This window comes from Pteropus medius, unplaced genomic scaffold (genome assembly GCF_902729225.1).
Source record: "Pteropus medius unplaced genomic scaffold, Ma_sr-lr_union100, whole genome shotgun sequence".
In the NCBI taxonomy this organism is placed as follows: Eukaryota; Metazoa; Chordata; class Mammalia; order Chiroptera; family Pteropodidae; genus Pteropus; species Pteropus medius.
The window spans coordinates 2,939,772-2,966,085 of NW_024351735.1; the positions used below are offsets into that span (position 1 = coordinate 2,939,772).

Consider the following 26,314-nt stretch of genomic DNA (forward strand, 5'->3'; position numbering starts at 1 on the left):
TCCTCTCTGCCAATGACTGCAATGAGACAAAAGGAAAAGTCTAGAGTCTAGAAGCTTCTGGATTTTTCTCACCACTAAAAGAAAGTATGCAAAGATGGGCTCTTTCTCCTCTCTTTACTCCTCTACTTTTAGAAAATTCTCATATAAAGTTACAACATTTGAGCCACTGATACCATGATGGGAAGGTCAAGAGAATTATGATAATACTGGCACAGAACCCTACTGTGCTCACAGAATACTGAACTCTTGAACTTCCGACTTCTAGACTTGTCAAGCAGGCAATAACTGTCCTTAGGCTTCAAGCTTCTGTTAGCTGAGTTTTAGAATACTTATAGCTGAACCCATGCAAATTGATGTAAACATCTACTCATATGTTTACTGACCATTCAAATTTCATCTGTTGGCTATCGGTTCACTGTCTTGACCCAATTTTCTGTTTGTCTTTTGCTTATTTTGTAGTTCTTCACATATTCTGAACATCAAAATCTTGTGTTGGTTATATGCGTTATAAACATATTCTCTGTTTATGGCTTGTCTTTGAACTCTGTTCATAGTGTGTTTGATTTCATACAAGTTTTAAACTTTAACAGAATAATATGTATCAATCTTTACCTATATGGTTTGTACTTCCTACATGATCTTTAAAATATCTGTCTTATTCCTACATTGTACCTATATTTCCTTCTAGGTTAACTTCATAATTTTGCTTTCATATTTATATCTTTAATCTACCTGTATGTATGGTGTGAGTTAGTAATCTAATTTTGTTTTTTCGTATCTTTTCTCTCTGGTCAGTTTGTCTGTTTAATAGTTTAACCAAAAAATAAGCCTAGCTATCCAGCAGGGCAGTGTCAATCCACTTTGTTTCTCTTAAAAAATTATTTTGGCCATTATTGTTTTTTGATGTTCAATATGAATATCTTCGATTTTCATGAAGTAAACTGTTAGAAATTGTTTTAAAAGCTCAGTGATTAGAATTCTGGAAAAGGTGACAAATTTATAATACTGAGTTTTCTAATCCATGTATATACGTCTCCTTCAATTCATATCTGTTAAGTTCTATTTTGTGTTTTTCTCCATTAACATCTCGTACATATTCATTAAGGACTATTAAGGTATGTTAAGGTTGTTGTTGCTTTGGGGATGGAGAGGGTAGTGGTACACTAGAGGAGGTCAGTAAACAGGTCATGTGGAGACTCTGAGCCCTAAGTAAGGAGTTTGGATTTAAGCAGGGGTTTGTCAGCTAGCTAACCTGGCTAGAGCACAGTCAGCAGTAGTAATGATAAGATGAGGTCAGAAAGATAGGCAAAGGCCAGATCATGTAGGGACTTTATATCAGTTAGGAACACATTCAACTGCAAATAACAGAATACATAACTAGTGAAGACTTAAAGAAAATGTAGAGATTCACATGTTTCACACACCTTGTCTTGTTAAGGCAATGCAGGCCGGTGAAGTAGTTTAACAACGGCATTCAGATCTCTTTTAAAAATCTTTCCACTATAGCCTCTGTGGAGCTTTCTTCCACTTGCTTGTCACCTCCTTGTCACAGAAGAGTGCTACACCTCCAAACCTGATATTCATTCAGGTTCCCAAACAGGAAGGGAGAGAGGGCAAAGGGTGAAAAAGCTTTCTCTTAGCCTTATTATTATTAAGGAAGCCTCTCCAGATACTTTCACCTATATCTCATAAGCCAAAAATGTGTCATCTGTCCAGCTACTCAAAAAGTTTAGAAAATTAAGTCTTTTATAGCTGACTACACTGATTTGCTGCCTGAACAAAATCTAAGATGTTAGGGAAAATTAAGGGAGAAAATGAATTTTGGGTGGATAACCAATGGTATCTGCCACAGCTTTGTAAAGTCATTAGTAAGAAGCATGGATTTTATTACATGCACTTAGAAAATCATTTGTAAGGGAAATTACTTGATTTCATTCAAGTCTTAAAAGGATTATCAGTGGCTTTGTAAAAAGTAGATTAGACAGGGTCAAAAGCAAAACCAGAGACAAGAAAAATTTTGCCATAGTCTAGGCAAGAACTGATGATGGTAGTTTGCGATAGGATAGTGGTAGCATAGATGCATCAAAAAAGAGAAAACTGAGATAGGTTTTAAAGCCAGAATGACTGGCTCCCAGATTCTTGGCTTAAGCAACTCAGTTTATGGAGGTGCCATTTGGGAAAGGGTCAGGGCAAACAAATAGCAATAAAAAGTTCACTCTGATGGATTGTTCTTCTACGATTACTAAAGTAAGTAATATAAACCTATTTTGTAAATTTCAGCCCATTCTTTCACCTAATAATTATATTATTTCACATATACAAAAAAATTTCAAAATATACTATGTGGAAAGCATTATGCTGGTACTGTGAGGAAAAACTAAATTCATAACAAATAACCTAACCCTAATATACTTAATAATTATCTTTATTCTACTGTTAGTTTCAATTAAGGCCATTTGAAAATGTTTCAGTATCAAATGTGAGGTCACTGGTATCTATTCACCAGGTCTGAGTTTAGAGACAGAAAATTCTTTCTCTTATGTTCAGCATTTTACTGCCTAAAATTAAAACTTCAAAGGAATCTTTGGTCAATACTAAATCTTGTAACTAACAACTATGACTCCTAAAATTTAATAAAAGAAGATAAACCTTAAGTGTTTGCAGTATTTTAAAGGGATGTTTTTATTTACAGTAGCGAAGTCACAGCTCAAAGATATTTTTCAGTCTAACTGGATTGTAAGCAAAGCCACCAGCATTGTATAACATTTGAACTCCTCAATCCATTGACCTACACTTATCTACCCAACGAGAAAATTTATATTACATCTCCCATATTTTTTTATTTTTAATTTTTCCCCTAAATATAACAAGATTATACCCAAAAGATACTCAAAGTGACACTAAAATAAGCTTAGGATTGTCTAGGAAAACAACTCATGAAGTCTTATAAATATATATATTTTCCTGACATAAAGGAAATCACAGAAGGTAAGTTGGGAAAGATAAAAAAAGGTACTTGATTATAGAAGTGATTTGTTCATTATTCTCTCTAAAAACTTTAGAGAAAACTAGAATTTAAAATATTAGATTCAGTCGGCTTTGGCTCAAGCAGTTACTTCGTCGCGGCAGACTACTAAAATATTAGGTTGACCTACTTACTTTCTTAAGCATTATCAATCCACTTCCACTCAAATAAAAAACAAATAAAAACTCTTAACAATATATGACAATAACCTACTTTCAATGAAACAAAATTCAGCTACGACACATTTATATAATAGCTATAAGATTTTTAAAGTAATTTTTCTTTCCTGGCCAAAAGACTCATCTTTCACCAATTCAACACTGGTAGTTCCAGATATCTGTGAGCATCTATAAAGGTCCACTAAACACTGTAATTTATAATTTTACTATATTAAAAATCTGAATCATATCTGTATCCTGGCTGATGCAGGAGGCAGTCTCAAAATTAGAAAGGGGTACTTAGTGGAGCGGACCCATCTCAACGTGATTTTCTAATTCTACTTTCTTGTACAGGCCTATCTTCTACAATTTTCTAAAGTTTTCAGTTTTACTGAATTTTACGGAGGAAATTACACACTATAGTTTCCCCAATCTGGGAGTTGGGAACATCTTGTGACATATTCTTTAAAAATGTCAAGGGTTTTCTATATTCTGGAAAGTATACAGAAATTCATGCAGTCCAATATACACAGAATCATAGATACCTAGTAACAGAGTCCTGCTTACTTTATAATAAACGTTCTATGACAAAGAAACATACATTTTTTATTTAATATTCAAAGTCATTATTCCTTCCTCTCCTAATTTCAATTCTAACTATATTACCCTGTAAATAAAGAACTATTTCACACTTCATTAGATCAGGAGTCACTGTTAAGCAACAGGGAGTATATTCCCTGCTGTTTCCAAAATAACGATTTAGAAAACAAACCACAAAATGACTTTTATAGTCAACAAAGTTCTATGTTTTCCATTTGCCAAAGGCAGATTCCGATTAACTTTTCCATTTTATAGAACCTGATTTAGATAGGAAAACATTTGCGCTTAGATAAAAGAGTTATTTAATTAGCAAGTATAGTCAAGAATGTGTGTGTTCCCCAAACTCATCAAGAAATCACCAGAAGCAAAAGGGTAAGGAATCCCAGATCCCAGCTAAAAATAAACAAAACAAACAACAACAACAACAGAAACTAAAACACTGTAAGAAATCATTCCTCCTTGGGGAAGAAGAAGAAGAAGAAAAGGCTGGGTGCCACTGTAAGAAGAAACATCAACTTAAGAGCTGAAGCTCAGATATTCCAGACAGAAGACAGGCCGCCAGAGGAAAGTTTTCTGAGTCCTTTTTACTCCTCAACATTGTCCCATTGTCTCCTATGCCAGAAGCGAGGTAATATCAAGGCAAATAAATCTTAGCTGGGGTAGGAAGCAAAATACAGGTAGACTCCCAATTAGGCAATTACAAGGAAGGTGACGACGCTTAGAAGAGAGTCAGAGAAATCCTGAGCAAACACGGTGCAGCTGAGCAAAAATCACCATCCAGAATCCCTCTACTTTGAGGCATGTCCCTATTGGGCCTCAAACCTCTTAGAGGACCAAAACCTAGAAAATAGGCTTTCACCATCTCTAAACCAGATCCCAATCAAAACCCTTCCTCTCGTACAAATGCAATACTGGCCCAAATAGCTGTTAGTTCCTAGGGAATATAAACTCACAGCGGAAAATAATGAGATGTCTAAGGAGTGCAAGCACCATGACAGAACAACAAAACGAAAGCAGAATTAATAGACCAAAAAATGACATTTAAAATTGGCAAATTAAATGTTGCTAGAGAAAAAAATGGAGAATATTAAAAACATGACATGAAAACAAAAATCTATCAAGTAAAACCAACTAGAAATATTGTCGTGAAAAATATAATAGGACAAATAAAAACACAATGAATTGATTATATAGTAATGGAAACAAAGAATAAATTCCTGAGAAATCAGGTTAAAGAACTCTCCCAAAAACTATCTGAAAGGAATAAACAGAAGGAAAGGATGAGAGAAGAGACAGGAGAGAAAAAATAGGAAGAGAGGAAACATGTAGAAGTAATGACAGGGCTTCTCATAAGTAAAGGAAAAGGTAAAATTTCAGATTACTAAGAGTTCATGAAGACAAAATGGACAGACACATTATAGTGAAGTCTATTAAAGGCTATAGAATTTCTAAATCCTTCATAAAGAAAACATGGGTCACCTAAAAATAACAGGAATCAGTTGACTTTAGATGACAGTCAACCTTCTCAGTTTTAAGGAAAAGCATTTAGATATTTAATTTCATATCTGGCCAACTTTTTATTTACATGTTAAGTATAAAATTAAAATAATCTCGGATATGTAAAATCTCAAAGCTAAACACAAAAAGATCCTAGTTGAAAGTACACTCATAAGAACAATTCAATTCAGCATGATGAAAAACTAATTCAGTAGTTTGTGTGTGTAGCTATATATCATGAATTAACTCAGTAAAAATCTACTGCTGTCTCAAGGAACACTGAACAATAAACATTCTAACAAATAATTACAATGTATAGGCTACAAAGAGTTGACAGCAATGTAAACTTAAATGAGGCTGGGATAGGAAAGCTTCCCTAAGGAAGAGATATTTTGAGCTAATGCAAACTTATAAATAAAAAGTTAACAAGATAAAAGGATAGGGATAACTATTTCTCTATCCTTTTCCCCAAGGAGGACCAGGTACAGTATAATCAAAGGAGATAAGAAACATGTTATATATGCAAATACCTAAAAAAGGTTCAGAATGGTTCAGAGAAACGAGAATAGAGATGTTGAAGAAGCAATAACAGAGACTCAATTAATGTTCTGCCACAAAAATCACGAAGAGGAATAGGATTATCCTTAAAACCAATATATCAGAACCAAAAATGCTTTTAAATTATGTATGTCAGTCAGAAGGCTATATGACCATTCCCTACCAAAGTGGCATAATCAAAATTTCTGCTACATGAACTTGGATATCAGTAAACTGCCAAATTAGATAAATATGTTATACAACAATTTTAAAAATTAGAGAAAACAAGCTAAAAAGACTTGAAATTCCACAGTTTTCAGTCCACCTCTCTTATTTCAACATTGGACTTATAAAGTTACTTATAAAGTTACTTTTACTTCGGAAGTAGAGAGGGTAATGTTAAACAGCATAATGAATTAACCAAAACAAGTAGAACTCAAAGGAAAAAGACTTTCAGCAATTACTCTTTTAGTTCATTTCACAGACTCAAAGCCCAGAGCTCCTATAAGGCTATAGCTTCATGAATACCAAACCAGTTTTTCCTGAGATAGTAACTACCTTACAAGCTTATATGTAGCGAGTAACAATTGTCAAAATACTTATTAAATTATAAAAAGTTGTCCAAATACCATATGTTCTTAATCTTACTAGACTCAGGAGTCTTAACCTGGGTTCCATGTGTCCTCGAGCAATGACTTGCAACCCCATCTGCACGTGAAAAATCACCAGAGAAGTTTTTTTAAAAAAATAAAAAGCCCTATCCCTATTCCTGCGATTTGATTGGCCTAGGGTTAAGCATCATTGCTCTCAAAGTGAGCATCACAACAGTGTGTTGATGGGGCTTGTTAAAAATGTGAATTCTCAGACTCTACTCCAGACCAACTGAAAAAAAATTTGAGGGAGTGTGGCCTAGCAACCTGTTTTAATAGCTCTAGTGCTTCTGGAAGTTTATAATCCTTTGAAACTTACAGGTAAAATTTAGTTTAAGTATATCTTTCTGGAGAAAATGTTCATACCTTTTAAAGATTCTCATAACTCTTAACAAAATTAAGAAACACCTGTATTGGCAGCTTTCAAAGTGTGATCTGTGGACCCCTCATGGTCCCTGAGGCCCACCCTATATGGGGGTCTAAGAGGTCAAAACTACTTAGGAAATAATACCAAGCCATATTGTGCCTTTTTCACTGTCAAGACAGTGATAGTGCTTGATTTTATAACACCATGGGTTGGTCATTTGGAAAACGTTTATGGTGTTCTTGATGACAAAAAAAGCAATAGTAGATAAAACTGCTGACACCTTGGCATGAACCAAGACAGTGGCACCAAAGTGTACCATTAGTCACTGTATTCTTCATCACCAGACTCTCATAGTTAAACAAGACAAAAGGAAAAGGCCCCCAGTTTCACTTAAGAATGTCCTTCATAAAAATGTAAATATTAATTTTACTAATATTAATATTCTTGTGACAAAATGAGAAATACACAGTAAGCACTTCCATTCCACACCAAATGTGGCTGTCTTGAGGAACAACGCTTATGCACCTGTTTGACCCGTGTATTTGGCAGACATTTTCTTGAGAATGACAATGTGAGTTTGTCACTTCAAGGAACAAACTTCCGATGTAGTGTCAAAAAAAAAAAATCTAAGATTACCTGAAAATGCTATTAAAAGATTCCTTCTCTTTCCAACTACGTATATGTTTAAAGCAGGATTGTCTCCATATACTTCAATACTAGTAATAAAGACCAACAATGGCATGCAGAAGCAATGAGAATTCACCTGTCTTCTACTGTCAGATATTAAGGCGATTTGCAAAGTGTAAAATAATCCCTCTCTTCTCATTAATCTTTGCTTTAGGAAATATTTACTGCTCATTAAAAGTGTGATTTACCTCTAACACATAATAGAGTTTAGTGTCATTTTTTTAATTCCTTAGTTTTAATTCCCAATTATAAATTTCCATAGATACACTCCACATAAAAGTTCTAGCAATTATTTTTAAGAGTTTAAAAGAGTCCTGAGATCAGCAAGTTTGAGAACCACTGCATTTTGACTATAAACTTCCTCAGGGGCAGGAAATAATATCATTCTCACCATCTTCCTCCTCATAGCACTTATATTTATTGACTTATTACTGGACTACTATAAAACCTTAGGGCTCGTGCCAGATTTCTGAGAAACAGACCAAAGGGGAAAAACACACTATGGAGTTCTTAGTGAATGTTAATTAAATTCTTTTAAATTTCTATAAACGCTCTGTTCATACTTAGTTTCATACTGCCAAAGAACGACCACATTTACTCTCCGAAATATAAATTACAGAAGAGATGAAAGGGTATCCTCAACGTATCAGTAAAATTCACTATATTGAATAAGCTATTTTCCATCTCATGTTGGTAATACTAAGAAATGAGTTCTATGACAATAGAGAGACCAAAATGCCCACTATGATAGATACCTGCTTTTAAAATTTTTAAAGTGTGGTAAAATACCTGTAACACAAAATTTACCATCTTAACCATTTTTAAGGAGCAGTTCAGGGGCATTAAGTACTTTCAAATTGTGACTCCCATATGTTTTATTTACTATTCAAAATGTTATTTTTCTTGACTGCTTCCATGAATTAAAACACGTAGCAGTTTTTCTTCAAGATGTTCTAACAATTCTAAGTAGTCTTTTAAAGTAGTCGCTAAAATATTCCCTTCCATTTAATTATGAGGTTCTTCAAAGATTACTTCTAATCACACTTTTTATGGTTATAAAGCAATTGATCAAAAGATCAGAGTCCAACATTCTAATAATTGCAAATATTCTAATATCTTACTTACTAAAAAACATGGTCTCAATTAAATCCTAGTCAATATTTTAAGAAAGCCTCAATATGCAGTTTTGCCTTATTTTAAATGCCTAGGAAAAGAGCTGGGTGGGGGTGGTGGAAATAAGTCAAAATGATGATATTAGCTGCCTTGGGGTAGTGAGATAACGGATTACTTTTTACTATACTTTCCAAATTTTGTACTAATACTTTTATTTTCAGAAAGTAAATCTGAAAAAGCAATAACAACTACTGAATTACAAAATGACTCAAAAATGTTTCTCATTGCCATCAACTTTCTATTTGAGTAGCATGGGCCAAATGATTTTAGGACAACCAAATAAGGGTTTAAACCTGGCTCCATCACATGTGACCTTGAATAAAACATTAATCCCAGATCTCAGTTTCTTCAACTATAAAATAGTTAAAACCTACCTCATATAGTTGCTATAAAGATTAAGTAAAATTACGCAGGGATAGCACAAAAATCACTCCAAGGCAGTTGTTGCTATTTTTGTTAGTTTTTATATTATTCTTTAGTAACAGCAGCAAAGCTAAATTCATTCATATATATGTCAACAGAGCAAGGAAAGCACCTTGATGACAAAGGACTAGACTAGTACATAAAAATTATTATTTACACATTTAAGAAAGTCAGAAAATTAGAAATCACAGTGTTAACTTACAGAGTCATACTTACTCAAACATTTATTGAGCATATACTATGAACAACTCACTGAATTAAATACTAAACTCTTATTACACACTTCAATTCTACTGGCTTTCATAAAATTCCAGTAGGGTAACAGTGACACTTTCCAACTGTTAAATTTTTGTGGATTTTTTTGGGGGTGGGGAGAAGGGGCAACCAAGTTTCTAATAGCCTACTATAAGTTTTTAAATTAGTCCAAAGTTTTGTTTTATTTTTTTCCAAATGAGAATATTTTCCTGCAACAATGAAAAGCACAGCTTGGCATCTGTTCTCAAGACATCAGAAAAAAAAACCTAAATGTGTTTATTAAGTATAATCCCATGTCATTTCTTCCTTTAAAAAAAAAACAAACAAACAAATCTCTGTAGTCAACATAAGAACAACTTGAGCTTTTGGAAATGGAGAACTGCAAAAAGATGGATGAGGATGTCAAAATGGTTTCCATAGTCAGTGAATATATCAGAATGAAGACATCTTTTCAGTGTCTAGTTAACACACATACATATCCTAGGTTTACAAAAGCATTATAACTGGACATCATGAGGTTTAGGTTATTTTATTTTATTCATTTTTTCTGGTTTAGGTCATTTTTAAATTATACTTGATGTTACAGGGACTTGAGTTTTAAAATTTTTGGTCAACCAGTAAATTCAAAACAATTTTTCAGTTTGTAGTTAACAAAAATAATCTATTAAAAGCCTCTTCACTTTTTTGTTAAGTCTACCACAGGAAAAAAAGTTGAAAGCCTAAACAAACAAACCAACAAACAACAACCACCAACCATTAGTTTGTATTACACCAAAAGGGCAAGAGGGAGAGGAAACTTTACATCACTTTATTTCCCTTTTCTACAATTAAAAAAAAAAATCATTAGTCTAAATTTAATAGGGAGCTGACACACAGAAAAGTTTTGGAGAAAACAGCCTCAAAAACAAAAAAAAAGTTTAAGCTCACAGTGCTTTAATTCTATACACAAGATACCTGTACAGACAAAACAAGTTTCCACTTGACAAAGAATCCAGCAACTCACAATTGGGAAAAATAATCTTGGAGATGTGATGAAGCCTTAAAAGGAAAACCCAGTAGGCACACAAAAACAAAACACTCATAACTTGCATCCATTACTTGAAATCAAATGAATTTTAGAAAATAACCCTTAATGTTAGCCTGAGCACCTAGGCTTTAGTAGAAATTCCCAAAACCCCATCCAACTCAATTCCTATTATGAATCCATATTGATGATACAAGGCATTAGGGCCCCCCAAATCAGAGTTACATGCCACCTGTCAGAAGAATAAGTATAAGCCGAAGTAACTTCAAGGACCCTGGCATAGGGGACAAATAAGAATTTAAGAGACACTTGTCTCTACAACTGTCTCTACTACATCTTTTACAATCAACTACCCAAAATGTTTCTTTGTCCATGAAGCAAAAGCAGGCTATTAAATATATTAATAAGCTAATCTAATGTTTTCACCTGCATTTCATCACAAGACTCTTGATGATGTTTATTCCTTTCCAAAATCTAACACTACAATAAAATACATTTTCTTAGCATCACTTAAATTCTTTGATTACCTTTCTTCTCGTGGGCTCTAAGCTTAAAATTCCATTTTTAAAACATACTTATGCTCACGATCTGGCTTTCTATGACATGTCTTCTATCTCCCAGATGTATTTCTTTGGCCTTTTAACTGCCAAAGAATCACTTCAGGTCTGGAAGGAAAGAACACCTATTCTGTGATCTATTCAGTTCCTTAGGAAGGAAGGGAATGACCCAGAGGAGAGAACAGAAGGCAGGTGACTAGACTAAACTTGTCAAAACAAAACTACATAAATGGACTGTGTGGAAGACACCTTATCTATAAAATGCTCTTGGCAGAATGTCTCTGGTTAAGGTGCCCTAGAAAATGTAGGCTATATAAACCGATATAAAGTTTCATAATTTAAACTGAGAAACTTCATCTATTCTAGGTCAGAGCTCCATGCCCAAAATAAGAAGCACAAAAAAGAACAAGTTACCCCCAAGATCTCAGACCTCTATTTTTATCCTTGAAATTATTTAGCAATTAATTTCTATAAAAATGAACAATGGAAAAAATTGAGGTCAAATCCCACGCAAAATTCTTATAGAGAATTTGAGCAGAATCACATCCCTACAGATAACATATACCAGAAAATGTCCATAAAAGACAAAATTATGATCTACTATTTCAAAACTAGCTAAGAGACAATATGAAAATGTTGTAAGTTATAAAGAACAGCGTATATCCTTATTAGAAACAAGATGGCAGAATTCAGGAAATAATTTAAAAGAAAAACTCATTTCAAAAGACTAAACAAGAAGGAAAACAAAAGTGAAAAAAAAAAAAAGTACCAAACATAATGCATTATAACAGGAGTCAGCAAACCATGACCCGTGTACCAAATCCCACCATCACCTGTTTTTTTATCAAGTTTTATTGGCACATAACCAATGGATACTTTCATGGTACAAAAGCAAAGCTAAGTAGTTGAAACAACTGAAACAGAGACAACATAGAGCACAAAGCCTGAGATGTTTACTGTCTGGCCATTTACAGAAAAGTTTCCCAATTCCTGCTTTAAGAGAAATGAAAAATTAAATGAGGAATTTTTCGAAAAGCAAAAAGAAATGAAGGTATATCTTTTTAAAAGGATTCAAGAGAAAGTGACAGTTTTCAGAGGCTGGGAAAAAGTGAGAATGGGCAGTTATTATTTAAATGGATCAGCGTTTCTATTCAGGATGATGAAAAGTTTTGTAAATGGACAGTGGTGATGGTTGCACTATGAATGTACTCAATGCCACTGAACTGCACACTTAAAAATGGTTAAAATGGTAAATTTTTAATGTATATTTTCCCACAAAAAAAAGCAAGAGACAAATTTAGAAGACAAAGTTCCAATATACATAAAAGCAAGAAAAAAAGAATACTAAAAACTATAATCCAAGAAAATATTTCTAAAATAAAAGATCTGAAACTGTATAAAGAAAAAGGCATATCATTTATCTGAGAAAACCAAACTAGAGGAACTAAAAACAAGACATGCTCTAGTAGAATATACAGACTAATAATGAAACAGGAAAAAGAATCTTTTGGACATTGAGGAAGAAAGACCAAGGGAAAGAAAATCAGATAACCATCAGACTTACAACATTAACAGATTTTACTAAAAGAAAATAAAATAACTTTTTAAATACTCAGGAAAGAAAATGAAAACCAAAGATTTTACATCCAGTCAAACAGACTTCTAAGAATAAGGTAACAACTGTTACTGTTACTTTTACAATTTTTCAGGGAATATTGTTTCCAAGACATCATTCTGAGTAAACTCTGAAGAACAGGTGACAGGCCACCAAAATAAGTAGAGAAATATCAGTATAAGAAACAGCGGTGAGCATCTGCAACAGAATGAGAGTTGTAGACATTAATAATGATTTCAGGTATCTATTGCTGTAGAACAAACTATTCCAAACTTTAGAGGCTTAAAATAACCACTTTTTATTTCTAGTGATTCTGTGTGTTAACTAAATTCAGTCATCTGAAGGCTTAATGAGACTGGAATATCCAAAATATTTCACTCACTCAGCTGGCAATGGGTACTGGCTGAGAGTTTCTATGTTGACCAGCCTTGTTTCTCACTCCACAAACTTTCTTAAAAGATTCTAAGAGGGACAGTTCCCAATGCGTGACAGTGAAAAATACAGATATCTGAAAGCTCAGGTGTTACAAAGCATAACTTCTGCCACATTCCATTCACAAGACCAACTCAAATACAAGGAGAGGGAAACAGGTTCCACCTTTTGATAAATGGTGTAGTATACATACACATGAAGGGAAGGAATATATGGTAATCATGTCTGGGAAACTGTCTAAAACACATATACTTATAGAACTTAAACTAAATGAAGTTTGTAAGAGAAAATATGTAATGGCTATATCCCCTGATAATGGAGCAAGGATAACAGAGCAAAAAATAGAATAGCATGTGCAATATATTTTCAACTGTTTTCAGCAATCATTTTAGTGTTTGCATTATTATTTTCAGACTATTTATGCATACTATAGGATAAAGCAAGTAATTATGTAATATTCTGATTCCAAAATCTCCTAGGTCCTTAAGAACAAAAAACCTAGGTATGGAAGAAATGATATACAGAAGCAATATTAAAAAGTTTAAGTAAAAACCCTGAATTTGAATTTGAATTTATGGTATCAATATAAATTAATGGGTTAGATTAAGAGAGAAATTATCTCTTTTAAAGCTAAAAAAGCATCTGAATATATACTGTCTATAATTAACATATTTTAAATATAAAGACAGGTTGAAAGTAAATGGATATAAGAAATAAGAAATATATATAAATGAAAATATAAAATATAAGAGATAAAAGACATAAAAAAAGATATGATCTGAACAACAGTATCAACTACTTGATTTAATTGGTATTATAATTAACAATTTCAGAACACACATTCTTTTCAAGATCATTCACCAAAACAGAGCAAATGCTGGGCCAGAAAACAAAGTCTTAGTAAATTTTAAAGGACTGACATGAAATAGAGTATGTCCTCTGACCACAATAAAATTAAATTAGTAATCAACAATAAGATATCTAGGATACTCCAAGAATTGAGAAATTAAACACCACAGTACTCAACAATCCAAAGGTCAAGAAAGAAATCACAAAGGAAATTAGAAAAGACCAAACTGAATAAGAACATAACACCTTAAAATTTGAAGAATGCAACTAATGCAGCGATTAGACGGAAATTTATATTTTAAATTCTTACATTAGAAAAATCTAAAACTAATGAACTCAAGTTTCACCTTAAGAAGCTAGAAAATGAAAAGGTAAATGTGGAAGGCAGCTTCTGAGATGACTTAATGATCCCAGTCTCCGGGTATATTGTGCCCTTGTGTAAACTCTTCCCTTTGAGCAGGGATTTGGTCTCCTAACTTCCTTCCAACAAACAGAACACAACAAAAGTTGATGAGATAACACTTCCCAAATTAGATTTTTAAGATTCTGACTTCGACTTGCTTGCCCTCTCTTGCTCTCTCACTTGCTGTCTCTCATAGTAATTAACCCATGTTATGAGTTAACCTATGTAACTGAGGGAGATGTCAGTCCAACAACCTGCGGGGAACCAAATCTTGCTAACAACTACACAAGCAAGTTTGGTAGATCCTCTCTCAGTCAAGCCTTTCATAAGACCATAGCCCCAGCCCACATCTTTACTGAAGCCAAATGAGAGATTCTAGGCCAGAGAACATTGCTTAGCCATGCCCAGATTCCTGATCCACATCTGGACTCTTGACCCACAGAAACTGTGAAATAAGAAATGGTTATTTTAAGCTGCTAAGTTTTAAAGTAGTGTAATACACAGCAATAAAAAAATTAATAAACTAGTAAACACTAAATTAGTAGAAGGAAAAATGATAATAGTAGAAATCAATGAAATGGAAAATAAAGAAAATTAAAGCTGAAAGCTGGTTCTTTGAAAGTATCAACAGAATTGATAAACCCCTAGCTAGATGAGAAAAAAACACAAATTACCAGTATGAAAAATAAGTTTATCTCATCAGTTTTTACAGACAATATAACAATAATGAAACAATATTATAAATGACTTTATGCAAACAAATTTGGCAACATAAATAAACAAATTCTTTGAATGTTATAACTGACTGAAAGTGATAAAGAGAAAATCTCTAAGCTCTATATCTATTTAAAATATTAAATTAATTGGCCAAAATCTTCCAACAAAGAAAACTACAGGTCTAGTTGGTTTCACTGGAGAATTCTACCAAATATTTAAGGTAAACTGATGCCAATGCTCCAAAACACTCATTCAGATATAGAGAAATGAAAACTTCCAAACACGCTTTATGGGGGCAATGCAAAAATCTGACAAAGACGTTAACAGAAAAAAGAAAATTACAGACCATTGTTTCTCATAAACTTAGATGCAAAAAACTTTTTACAGAATATTAGTAAGTAAAATCTAGCAATATACAAAAAGGACAGTACACATTATGACCAAATAAGGTTTATCCCAAGAATGCAAAGTTGGTTTAACATTTTGAAAATCAATGTAATGCAACACATAAAAGAATAAAGGAGAAATCCCATATGATGATCTCAATACATGCAAAAAAAGGCATTTGATAAAAGTCAACATCCTTTCATAATAAAAACACTCAAACTAAGATTAAAGAGAACTTCCTCAAATTGATAAAGGACAGCTATGAAAAATCTAAAGCTAACATCATACTTAATAGTGAAATAATGAACATTTTCTCCCTAGGAGCTAGAGCAAGAAAAAGATGTGTACTCTAACCACTTTTATTCAACATTGTCGAGAAAAAGAAATTACAAGGCATAATTGTCTCTATTTGCAGATATGATTTTTTTTATTTATAATAATTGTTTTATTTTTCAATTACAGTTGGCACACAATATTAGCTTCAGGTGTACAACATCATGATTAGACATTTATATAACTTAAGAAATGATCACTCTGATAAAGCTAGTACCCGTCTAACACCGTAGTTATTACAATATTATTGACTATACTCGTTACACTATACTTTACATCTCCATGACTATTCTGTAACTACTAATTTGTACTTCTTAATCCCTTCCCCTTTTCCACCCACTCACCCAATCCCCCTCATCAGGCAACCATCAAAATGTTCTCTGTATCTATGAGTTTGTTTCTGGATTTTTGTTGTTGTTTTGTTCTTTAGATTCCTCATGTAAGGGAAATCATACGGCATTTATCTTTCTCTGTCTGACTTAACTCTGCTCAGCACGATACCCTCTAGGTCCATTCACATTATTGCAGATAGCAAGATTTCATTCTCTTTTTATGGCTGAGTAATATTCCATTGTATGTGTATGTGTATACACACATATACACACATATACACACACATACACACACACACCACCTCTTCTTTATCAGCTCATCCACTGATGGACACCCAGGTTGCCTCCATGTCTCTGCTATTGTAAATAATGCTGCAATGAATATATAGATCCACACGTCCCTTCAAAGTAACGTTTTGGGTTTCTTTGGATAAATATACAGAAGTGAGATTACTGGGTCCTTGTCTCTTGTTATAGCCTTTGTTTTAAAGTTTATTTTGTGTGGTTTAAGTATTTTGCTATCCCAGCTTTTTTTGTTTTGTTTCCATTTTCATGAAATATCTTTCTCCATCCCTTCACTTTTAGTCTGTATGTGTCTTCCAACCTGAAGTGAGTCTCTTGTAGGCAGTATATATAAGAGTTTTATTGTTTTATCCATCCAGCCGCCCTATCTTTTGATTGAAGTATTTAATCCATTTACATTTAAAGTAACTATTGATAGATAGGTAGTTACTGCCATTTTATTACAGACATATATATTTACTATATATATATATTTTTTTCTTCTAATTCTTCTTAAAGAAATCCCTCTAAAATCCCTTGTAATACTGGTTTGGTGTTGATGAACTCCTCTAGCTGTTTTTGTCTGGGAAGTTCTTTACCTGTCCCTCGATTCTAAATGATAGCTTTCCTGGGTAGAGTAATCTTGGATGTAGGTCCTTGCTTTTCAACACTTTGAATATTTCAGGTCAATGCCTTCTGGTCTGAAAAGTTTCTACTGAGAAATCAGCTGACAGTCTCAGCGGGAGCTCCCTTATAGGCAACTAATTGCTTTCTTCTTGCTTCTTTTAAGATTGTCTTTAACCTTTAGCATTTTAATTAAGATGTGTCTTCTGGGCCTCTTTGGATTCATCTTGTTTGGTACTCTCTAAACTTCCTGGGCTTGTATGTCTATTTCCTCTGCCAGTTTAGGGAAGTTTTCTTGACATTATTTCTTCCAATAGGTTTTCAATTCTTTCCTCTCTTTCTTCTGGTACCTCTATGATGTGAATGTTGGTATGCTTGATGTTGTCCCTTAAAACGATCCTCATTTTTTTAGATTCTTTTTTCTTGTTGCTGTTCTGACCAGGTGTTTCCTTATCTTCTAAATCACTGATTCAATATTCTGCTTCATCTGATCTACTCTTGATTCCCTCTAATGTATTCTTCAGTATTGTATTCTTCATTTCTGATTGGTTCTTTTTCATGTTTTTCTACCTCCATTTTTATATTTTCTATCTCTTTCCTGAAGTTCTCACTGAATTCATCTACTTTTCCCCTAAGTTTATTGAGCATCCTTATAACCAGTATTTTTAACTCTGTATCTGATAATTGCTTGTCTCCATTATGTTCAGTTCTTTTCTCTTCTTTTTTTGGAGCTTTGTTCTGTTTTTCCATTTGGGACATGTTTCTTTGTCTCCCCATTTTGGCTGTCTCCCTGTGTTTGTTTCTATGTATTAGGCAGGGCTGCTATGTTTCCCGGTCTTAGTAGAGACGCCTTGTGTAGTAGGTGTCCTGTGGGGCCCAATGGCATAATCTCCCTGGCACCTGAGCTGGGTGCTCCAGGTGTGTCCCTTGTATGAGTTGTTTGTGCCCTCTTGTTGTAGTTGAGCCTTGGTTGCTGTTTACAAGTCAATGGGAGGAACTTACACTCAGGCTAATTGGTTGTTAGGACTGGCTAGTGACCACAGTGGAGGAGCGGCTGTGCAGGGGCTGACCCTGTGGAGCAGGATTCGCGTTAGCAGCGCTCTGGTGCCTGCCCAGCCCTTTGGGCGTGTTAGCCTCAGATGTGGCCCAGGGTTGTGCTCTGGCTCAGACTGAAGCCAGACACTAGAAATGCTAGCCCTGGGACCTCCAGGTAGGGGCCCCACAACAGGCCAACTTCAGCTACAGCCTATGCCCTGCCCAGGGCCACGAGGCATGAGCCACCAAACAATTTGTAGATGACTATCAACCTCACTGGGCTTCAAGGTGCCTCAAGAGGCCAAGCTGAGAACTTGGCCTGACTGCCGCTAGTGCCCGGCTTGGGGCTGCTTGACAAGAGGTTAAGGGGCATGCCAAGGCCAGATATTGCTTATGTGGGTTTCATGAACCTTTGAGAGATTTCAGGAAAGTCCACAGCATGAGCAAAGACAAGCTGTTTGTATGGAAAGCTACTAGAAGCGAATTGAACGGGTCCACAAGTTGTGTGGGGCAGAGTCTCAGTAAATCACCAAGGCAGAGTGAACAGAGTCAGCCAGGTTGATGGAGACTCAGATATGGTGCCACTTGCGTCTACAGGCCAGGAGCAAGGAGGGCTCAACAAACAAACAATGGATTCTGCTGGCACTTGTCTAAGAGAAACCTGTCTCTACGGTCCTCGCCCTGAAGCCAAACAATTCAGTTCCTCCCTGTATGTCCCTGGCATCTTTCAAGCTGCTGCCCCATAGCTGGAGCTCAGAATAAGTGAGTCCGTCAACAAGTAAGTTCATGTGTGGGTCCTTTATGAGAAATGCCTGGGACTCCAGAAGCCTGCCCTTTCAGCCACAATCCCTGCTGACTTTCACAGCCAGAAGGTATAGGACTTCTCTTCTTGGCCCTTGAACCCTGGGCTAGGGAGCCTGGTGTGGGGCTGGGACCCCTCACTCCTCAGGAGGGACCTCCACAACTGAGGTACCTCTCCTGATTTTTAATCACCACACACGGGTTTGGGACCAGCCTGTTCTGCATGTCCACCCCCCCTACCAATCTAGAGGTGGCTTGTCCTGTATGTCCTCAGCTGCAGAACTTCTGTTCAGCTACATTTCAGGTGATTCTAAATGCTGGTTGTTCTGTAGTTTAATTGTAATTTTGACATAGTCATGACAGTAGGCAAGCATTTACTTACTTTATCACCTTCACTGGAAATTTCGATACTATGATTCTTTAATGAAAATTCCAAAGAATCTACAAAAGAGCTACTAGAAATAATTTAGTTCTACAGTCTTAATACACAAAGTGATATTAACAGCAAACATGTGAAAATAAAAATTTTCAAAATCTATTACATCAGTACACATTAAAAACATTTAGGAATAACAAACATCAAAAAAGACCCCTACACTAAAAATTACCAAAAAAAAAAGAACAAGTACTAAATAATGTTCATGGATTGGAAGACTATTGTTAAGATGTCAGTTTTCTCCAAACTGACCTGTAAATGCAACATAATCCCAATCATAATCTCGGTGTGCTGTGTTGAGATTCTAAAAGTTCAATGAAAAGGCAACAGACCTAGTAGATCCAACACAATCTTGAAAAAGATGAGCCAAATTGGAGTATTCAAGACTAACTACAAAACTACAGTAATCAGGCCAAAGTAATATTGGCATAAAAAGAGACAAATCGATGAGACAGAGTGAAAAGTCTAGATATAGACTCACACTTATACAAACATCTGACTTTTGAAAATGGCGATAGAGCAATCCAATAAAGAAAGAAAGTCTTTTCAATATATGATGCTAAAAAAATTGGATATCCAAATGGAAAAAAATAAACCTCAACCCAACCTCACAGTTAACACCGAAGTGAACATAAGATTGATCACAAACCTAAATCTAAAAGCTAAAACCATAAGGTTTTCAGTAAGAAACATATATCTTTGTGATATGGGGATAGGTGATACAGCTTATCTAAGTTACAGATCACAGAAAGCAATAACCATAAAATAAATATATAAACAGAAAAAATTAAAGTTACAACTTCTGTTCAAAGGACCTTATTAAGAAAATAAATCAGCATATTAATCTGACAAAGGGCTAGCATGCAGAAGATATAAAGTACTCCTAAAACTTTTAAAACATAAACCCAATAAAAGAAAACTTTGCCCAATAAGAGGCAAAATGTCATAAAAATAAACAAATAAACACATGAAAAAAATCTTGAGTATTATTTAGATTTCTAGGAAATGCAAAATAAAACCACAATGAGATATCACACATTCCTATCAGAATGGTTAATATTAAAACATCTCAGAACATCAAATGTTGAAGATATGTAACAATTGGAACTCCCATACATTGCTGATGAAGATGTGAAATGGCATATCAACTTTCGGAAAAGATCTGGAAATTTCTTATAAAACTGAATATTTACTTACCCTAAGGCCCAGTGATTCCAATACTAGGTATTGGCCAAAGAGAAAGGAAATCTATGTTCACAAAAAAGAATTTTACAAGAATGTTCATAACAGCATTATTCATAATAGTCAAAAACAGAAATAGCCTAAGGGTCTAACAATAGAAGGGATAAACCAACTGCTGAATATTCATATAATGAAATGCTATTCAGCAGTCAAAAGGAACTACTGATGCATGCATGATACAATATCAAACAGGCTGAGCAAAAGAAGTCATAGAGAAAAAAGTTAACATTGTATGATTCCGTTTATACGAACTTCTAAAACAGGCAACTCTTAATCTATAATGAAAAAATGGCAAAACAGTGTCTCTGGAGGAGGGAAGAGCAGAGATTGAGTGAAAGGCCACAAGAGAACTTTCTGAGGTAGCAGACTTTCTTTAAGGGTTTGAATTATACAGATGTTCACATTTGTCAAAACTCAGTGAACGTACACATTAAAAGATTTTACATTAAAAGACAAATATTGAAACAAATTCTGAACTTTAGATAATGATATGTATATTGGTATAGTTAGGGGAAGCTGCACAGATGCCTGCAATTTATATTAACATGTATCAAAAGATAAATTGATGAAGAAAGGAAAATATTAGCAGATAGATATGCAATAGGAGTTATGCAGTATTTTAATTTATGTAAACATTTCTCTATGTTGAAGTTTGCTCATCAATTTTTCGCTTTGAGATACTTTTACATAATAACTTATACATAGGTAATTTGTACTTTAAATCATTTGCTTTCAAAGAGTGTTATCATTAAGGCAAAAGAGACACACTTTGCCCATCTTTCTAACTACAAGTTCTATGCGATCTTATAGTTAGAAAGGTACCTTAAGCAAAGCATAAGGTTTTAAGAAAACACTAAGTAAAATAATCTAAGTCATAGCTAACAATTTCAAGTCTGGGAAGATACTTATGAATCTGGTTCCTTTTCTTCCATTACCAAGTTGGACCCTTCTTAAATTCTGAGGCAGGACATTTGGTTAAAAGTATAATCAAGGACCTTGCCGGACAATGAAAATTCCCACTCCAAGACTGAGCATTCTGGCTCATTTTTTTTATCCACTGATGGGCAACAGTTTAGAGGACAGTGTTTTTCACAAGGAACTGCATTTGTACAGTGATGAGGAAAAACAAAGACAAGCATGGTCACGCTGAAAAATCAGAAGAGACAGGAATGAGTCAGGCAACCTCTATATAGTTAAATGTGTATTGTTGTAGGTATCATCCAAAGCCAAAGAAAGCATAAAACTGCCATACATACTTTGCTGGTCTTGATACTGAAATACCTTATACTACATATGCTAATCCAAGTCATATGTTAATTAACTACCAAGAAGCCTATTTCAAAATGTATTCCATTTAAAGTAAACACTATGAAATCTCAGAATTCAATGCTTTGTTAAAAGCCCTTTTTTTCTAAGACCTCAACTGAACTTTTCTTTGAAAAAGAGACATCATCAGAATATACTGATCCTTTAACAAAAATATGTACTAGTATACAAGGAAGTAAGGAGATATCATCACTCTAAATTGATACTATTTAAAAAGCTTTGACTGCTGCCTTTTGAACAATAGAAAACCAGAATCAAGGATCTTATCTGTAGAAGAGAAAGTCTTACATAAACTCTAGTCAACAATAAAAGACTGGGTCATTTTGATAATGGCCATCTTAAGAAGGCATTAGAAATAGTATTTGAGAATCTGTATCAACAATGGAAACAGAAGATGTTTCTAATTATGGATAGGGTGATTCCATTATTAATATTGTTTCTAAGCCATATTTTAAACAAATAATTATCACAGTCCAAAATAGGCTAAAAAGGATTCTTAATCATCCTGCTGGAAAGAATTTTGGCTACTCTTATGGTAATATTTTAAAAAGTCATAAGGGTTTAAACATGACTTCATATCATTTCTTGGATTTTTAGAAATGGTTTCTTTTCATTCTACAGAACTATAAACTTACTTTCTAAAATGGAAATAAAGGTATTCATTAACATTCTTCCTTCTAATCTTTATTTGGCTAGCCTGGACTCATCTTTTAAATTCCTGCTTTAAAAAACCTCATTATCAAGAAAGACTTCCTCATATTCTAAAACCAGGACAAGAATCCTTAGTCCCTGCTCCAACAGACTGTATACTTCTCCTATCATTTTAGGTTACATACTTTGTGGAGTTTCATTATTGTTCTTGTTTAGTCTCCCCCACTAGACTGTAAATTCCATAAAGGTAAGGATATCTGCCATTTCAAAATTGGGTCGGTATTAAATATTGTGGAAAACTGAACTAGAAGTTTTAAACTTTTCCATCCAAAGAACTGTACCAATTTCCTATCTTTAAAACAGCTATTTCAGGACAATTCAATGATTAGCATTCAAACCAGCTAACAGTCAACTGAGAATTACTTTTAATTATTTAGCCTATGCATGATGAACACTAGATTTAACAAAACTTTGGTGCTATGCACACAAATATGAAAAATGGTAAAATGACTATAGGGTGTCATGTTTTTTATACCATGGAGAGTTTTACTGTTTTTGTTGTCTGTTTTCCACAACTGAACTAAAATTTTTTTTTTATATAAAAGCCAATTCAAGATTAAGGTATCATAGCTACAATATAATTACAGGACTGTTTTACTGTTTGTCTTCTAGCTTATCTGGGTACATGTAAAACTCTAAAACAGAATTAAAAGTAACTATTTTGATAAACAGAGGAAGTGATCTGGGAGACAAACTCTATTTTATATGTGGCTAATTAAAAATAACTACATTGTTACACAAATATAACTATCATCTGTGATTACTTATAATGCAGTATTCTGAGAAATGACAAGATTTGTGAAACCGTATATTAAAATAGTCAAATTTGGAATAAAGTGTCCAAAAGTAAACAACCTCCATGATTTATAGTATCAGCCTTAGACCTTTCATTGGCCTAAAGAAATGCTATTTCATTTAAAATAAGCAATACCCTTGAGCAAATGTCTACTTAGATGGAATCCTGTTTATGATGCAACTCACTATACTAGTAGTACTGTCTATTTCTCAAGAATGGATCCAGTGATCTAAAAATGAATTCCTGTGTTTCACATATCGCTGATCATGGTCCATTAATGAGTCACAAACAGCATTTGTAAAAAAAGAAATGGAATAGGATATAAAATATCAGAACACAACATATATAGTAAAGGAAAGTATTGTTTCCAGAAACTTTTGATTCAGTTCCTGTGTGTGACAATGTAAAATATGTTTCTAAAATTAGGCTGCAATAAAAAAAAAATGTGTGAATGCTACTCTTGGGGTACATTACCCCAAGTAGAAACTCCATCACGTTTACTCACAAAAATGACAAGTGACATTAACCCAAGTATAGCTTATAATAGTTTAGGCTTGATTTCACAATCCCTAAAATCAAACTGTTTTGAGTTCAAATCCAGGTTCCACCACTTAATGTGTGAATTTGGACTTATTTTAAGAATATGTGCTTCACTTTTGTCATCTGTAAAATGAGGGTAATAATATCTTCCAAATTGTGGTAATGTGGGTCAAATGCAAGGTGACGGAAGAAAATTTAACTTTGGGTGGTTAACACACAATGTAATATACGTATGACATGGTTACTGAATTGTATACTTGAAACCTATGATTATATTAACCAATGTCACCTCAATTTCAATAAAAACTTTTAAAATAATACAAAGAGTTAAGTTCTTTACATATATTTTACCATTAAGAGACAAACTTAAGGCATATTAGAAACATACCAAAAGCTTAACAGAAGATAACTTGGCTTGTTATTGATGTTTGTGGTTGGGTGGTGCTTTTTCATTTTGTAATATTTTTGTCCTATATGAATTTTATGATGTGTACATAACATGTACATTTCTAACATATATAACATTAAAACCTTTATTTTTAAAAACATCAAGAGTAGCTATCTGGACAGTGAGATTACGTCCTTCATTTTGTTTTCTATTTCTGTGTTTTATAAAAATACATTAGGTGTTTTTAAAAGAAAATAGTCAACTACTTGCTTTAAAAAAAGACCAAGACAAAAGTGTGCGGTCTAGGGTTTAGGAATTAGCACGTTTTTTTGTAGACTTTATGTGCCAAATGCTTCTCAGTAAATCCTCACGCAACCTTAGTGTATCATTTTTGCCACAAGAAAACTGAGGCAACTGAGATAAAGTAAAATAAATGTTACACAACAAATAGCAGTGTCTAGAATTTCAAAGCCTATATTTTTTTCTACTAACATATAATGCATCCAAATATTCTTCTCCAGTTGTTTCATATAGGCATATTTCGATCTACCCAATTAAACTGTAAACTCCATGAGAAAGGGGAAAACTTTCACAAACTTCACTTATGTCTTTCACTGGCTTAAAAAGACTAAGAAAAATCCTTAAACACTTGACTTACATTCAACTTTTGGTCTAGACATCACTCATGGGACATATCTTTGTTGTAAAAACGAAATAAACTAGCAAAAGACAAAACTACTCTTAAAACTGCCCAAATATAACTTAATTCTTATGCACTCTGAACTGAAAAAGTTTAGGTATACCCATATCCAGAGACTACCATTTAGAGGATTTTGGAACGAGTACAAGTATCAATGTGCAAATACCAAAATGAATGGATTCCCAGGTTCCCCTACCACGCCCCCTCATCCAGGCACTATCTAAAGAAAGGAACCTCTATCTAGTCTTCCGGGGGGTGTTAAAGAACCATAACCACGCCCCTATTTTGTTCCATCACAATAACTTGTTTTCTTTCCCTACCCGGACCCCCGTCCCCAACACCAAAACCGTTAATAAACAATTCAAAAGTCTCTGACCTGCAGCGAAGTGCAGGGGAGAAGACTTCCGGCCGGCCATGTCCTTAGCATTCACGTTTGCCGCGTCCACCAGTCTCTTTACCCGGGACACGTCTCCATTGCGACACGCTTCCAACAGTTCCCGTAAAGCCCCGCTCACAGCTGGGACCCCTGGCCCAGGTCCCGCTGCCCCAGGCCCTAATGTTGTTGTGGTGCTAACTCCCGCCGCCTCGGGGCTCTCCGCCAAGCTCGATCCAGGGGAGGATGGAGAGGAAGAGGAGGAAGAAGTCGGGGAAGAGGACGATGGTGAATTGTTACTGCCACCGCCAGCTGGGTTGGGAGCGATTCCAACGGCAGATGAAGCAGAAACTGCCGGGACCACGGGAACGGCGGCGACGGTACAGATTGTGCTGCTGGTATTGCAACAGCTGGTACTGTCAACCGGGTCCGGGGATCGGGGCCTGTCGGGCGGATCCCGACTGCCATCCCCCTCCGGCAGCGCTAGGCCATGCCGGGGAGAGGCGAAGGGGGCCAGGCCGCCAGCCGTGGGGGAGGCTGGGGTGGTCCCTGGGGCCAGGCCTGGGCTTAATGGTGGGGGAGGTGGCGGCGGCGGCGCCGAAGCCCCTGGGGCGGGCTGGAGCTGTTGTTGATGATGGTGGTGATGATGCTGAGAGCGACGCGACGCCGCCATCTTCGAACTCCCCCAGCACTGTCACTGCGGCAACGGCCCCACTGCCCGCCCTCACTTCCGACTCCTAGACCAATTAACATCCAGCGCACAGGAAATGATGCTAGACGAGTGGGAGGGGTCAAAGAGAAAGAGGGAAGTATTGGGAGCTCAGAGAACAGCCAGGGAAGGGGGCGTGGTCTTGTGATTGAGGGGCGGGCTTTGTGATGCCTTGGCGGGCCCGCCGAGGAAATTTGAAAGCTGAAACCAGCCTCTGTCTAAATGGGACGCTTTTTCTGCATTTCTCCCTTTCAGCTCGCTTACCTTGCCCTGCTCCATTGTGTTGCCAAGTCTCCTTCAGTCTTCCTTATCTTGCCCCAGAGCCTGCTA

The 26,314-nt window shown here is 35.1% G+C and overlaps 1 protein-coding gene across 1 annotated transcript in view; it reads right to left on the reverse strand.

Annotated features, from left to right (window-relative positions):
* Positions 1–25,996, reverse strand: part of TNKS (tankyrase) — a 176,742-nt gene extending 150,746 nt beyond the window's left edge. The window contains exon 1 of the mRNA XM_039846461.1: positions 25,279–25,996. Within this exon, the coding sequence (XP_039702395.1) occupies positions 25,279–25,948 (670 nt within the window). The 5' untranslated portion in view covers positions 25,949–25,996. The remainder of the gene's footprint in view (positions 1–25,278) is intronic.
* Positions 25,997–26,314: the final 318 nt, after the last annotated feature.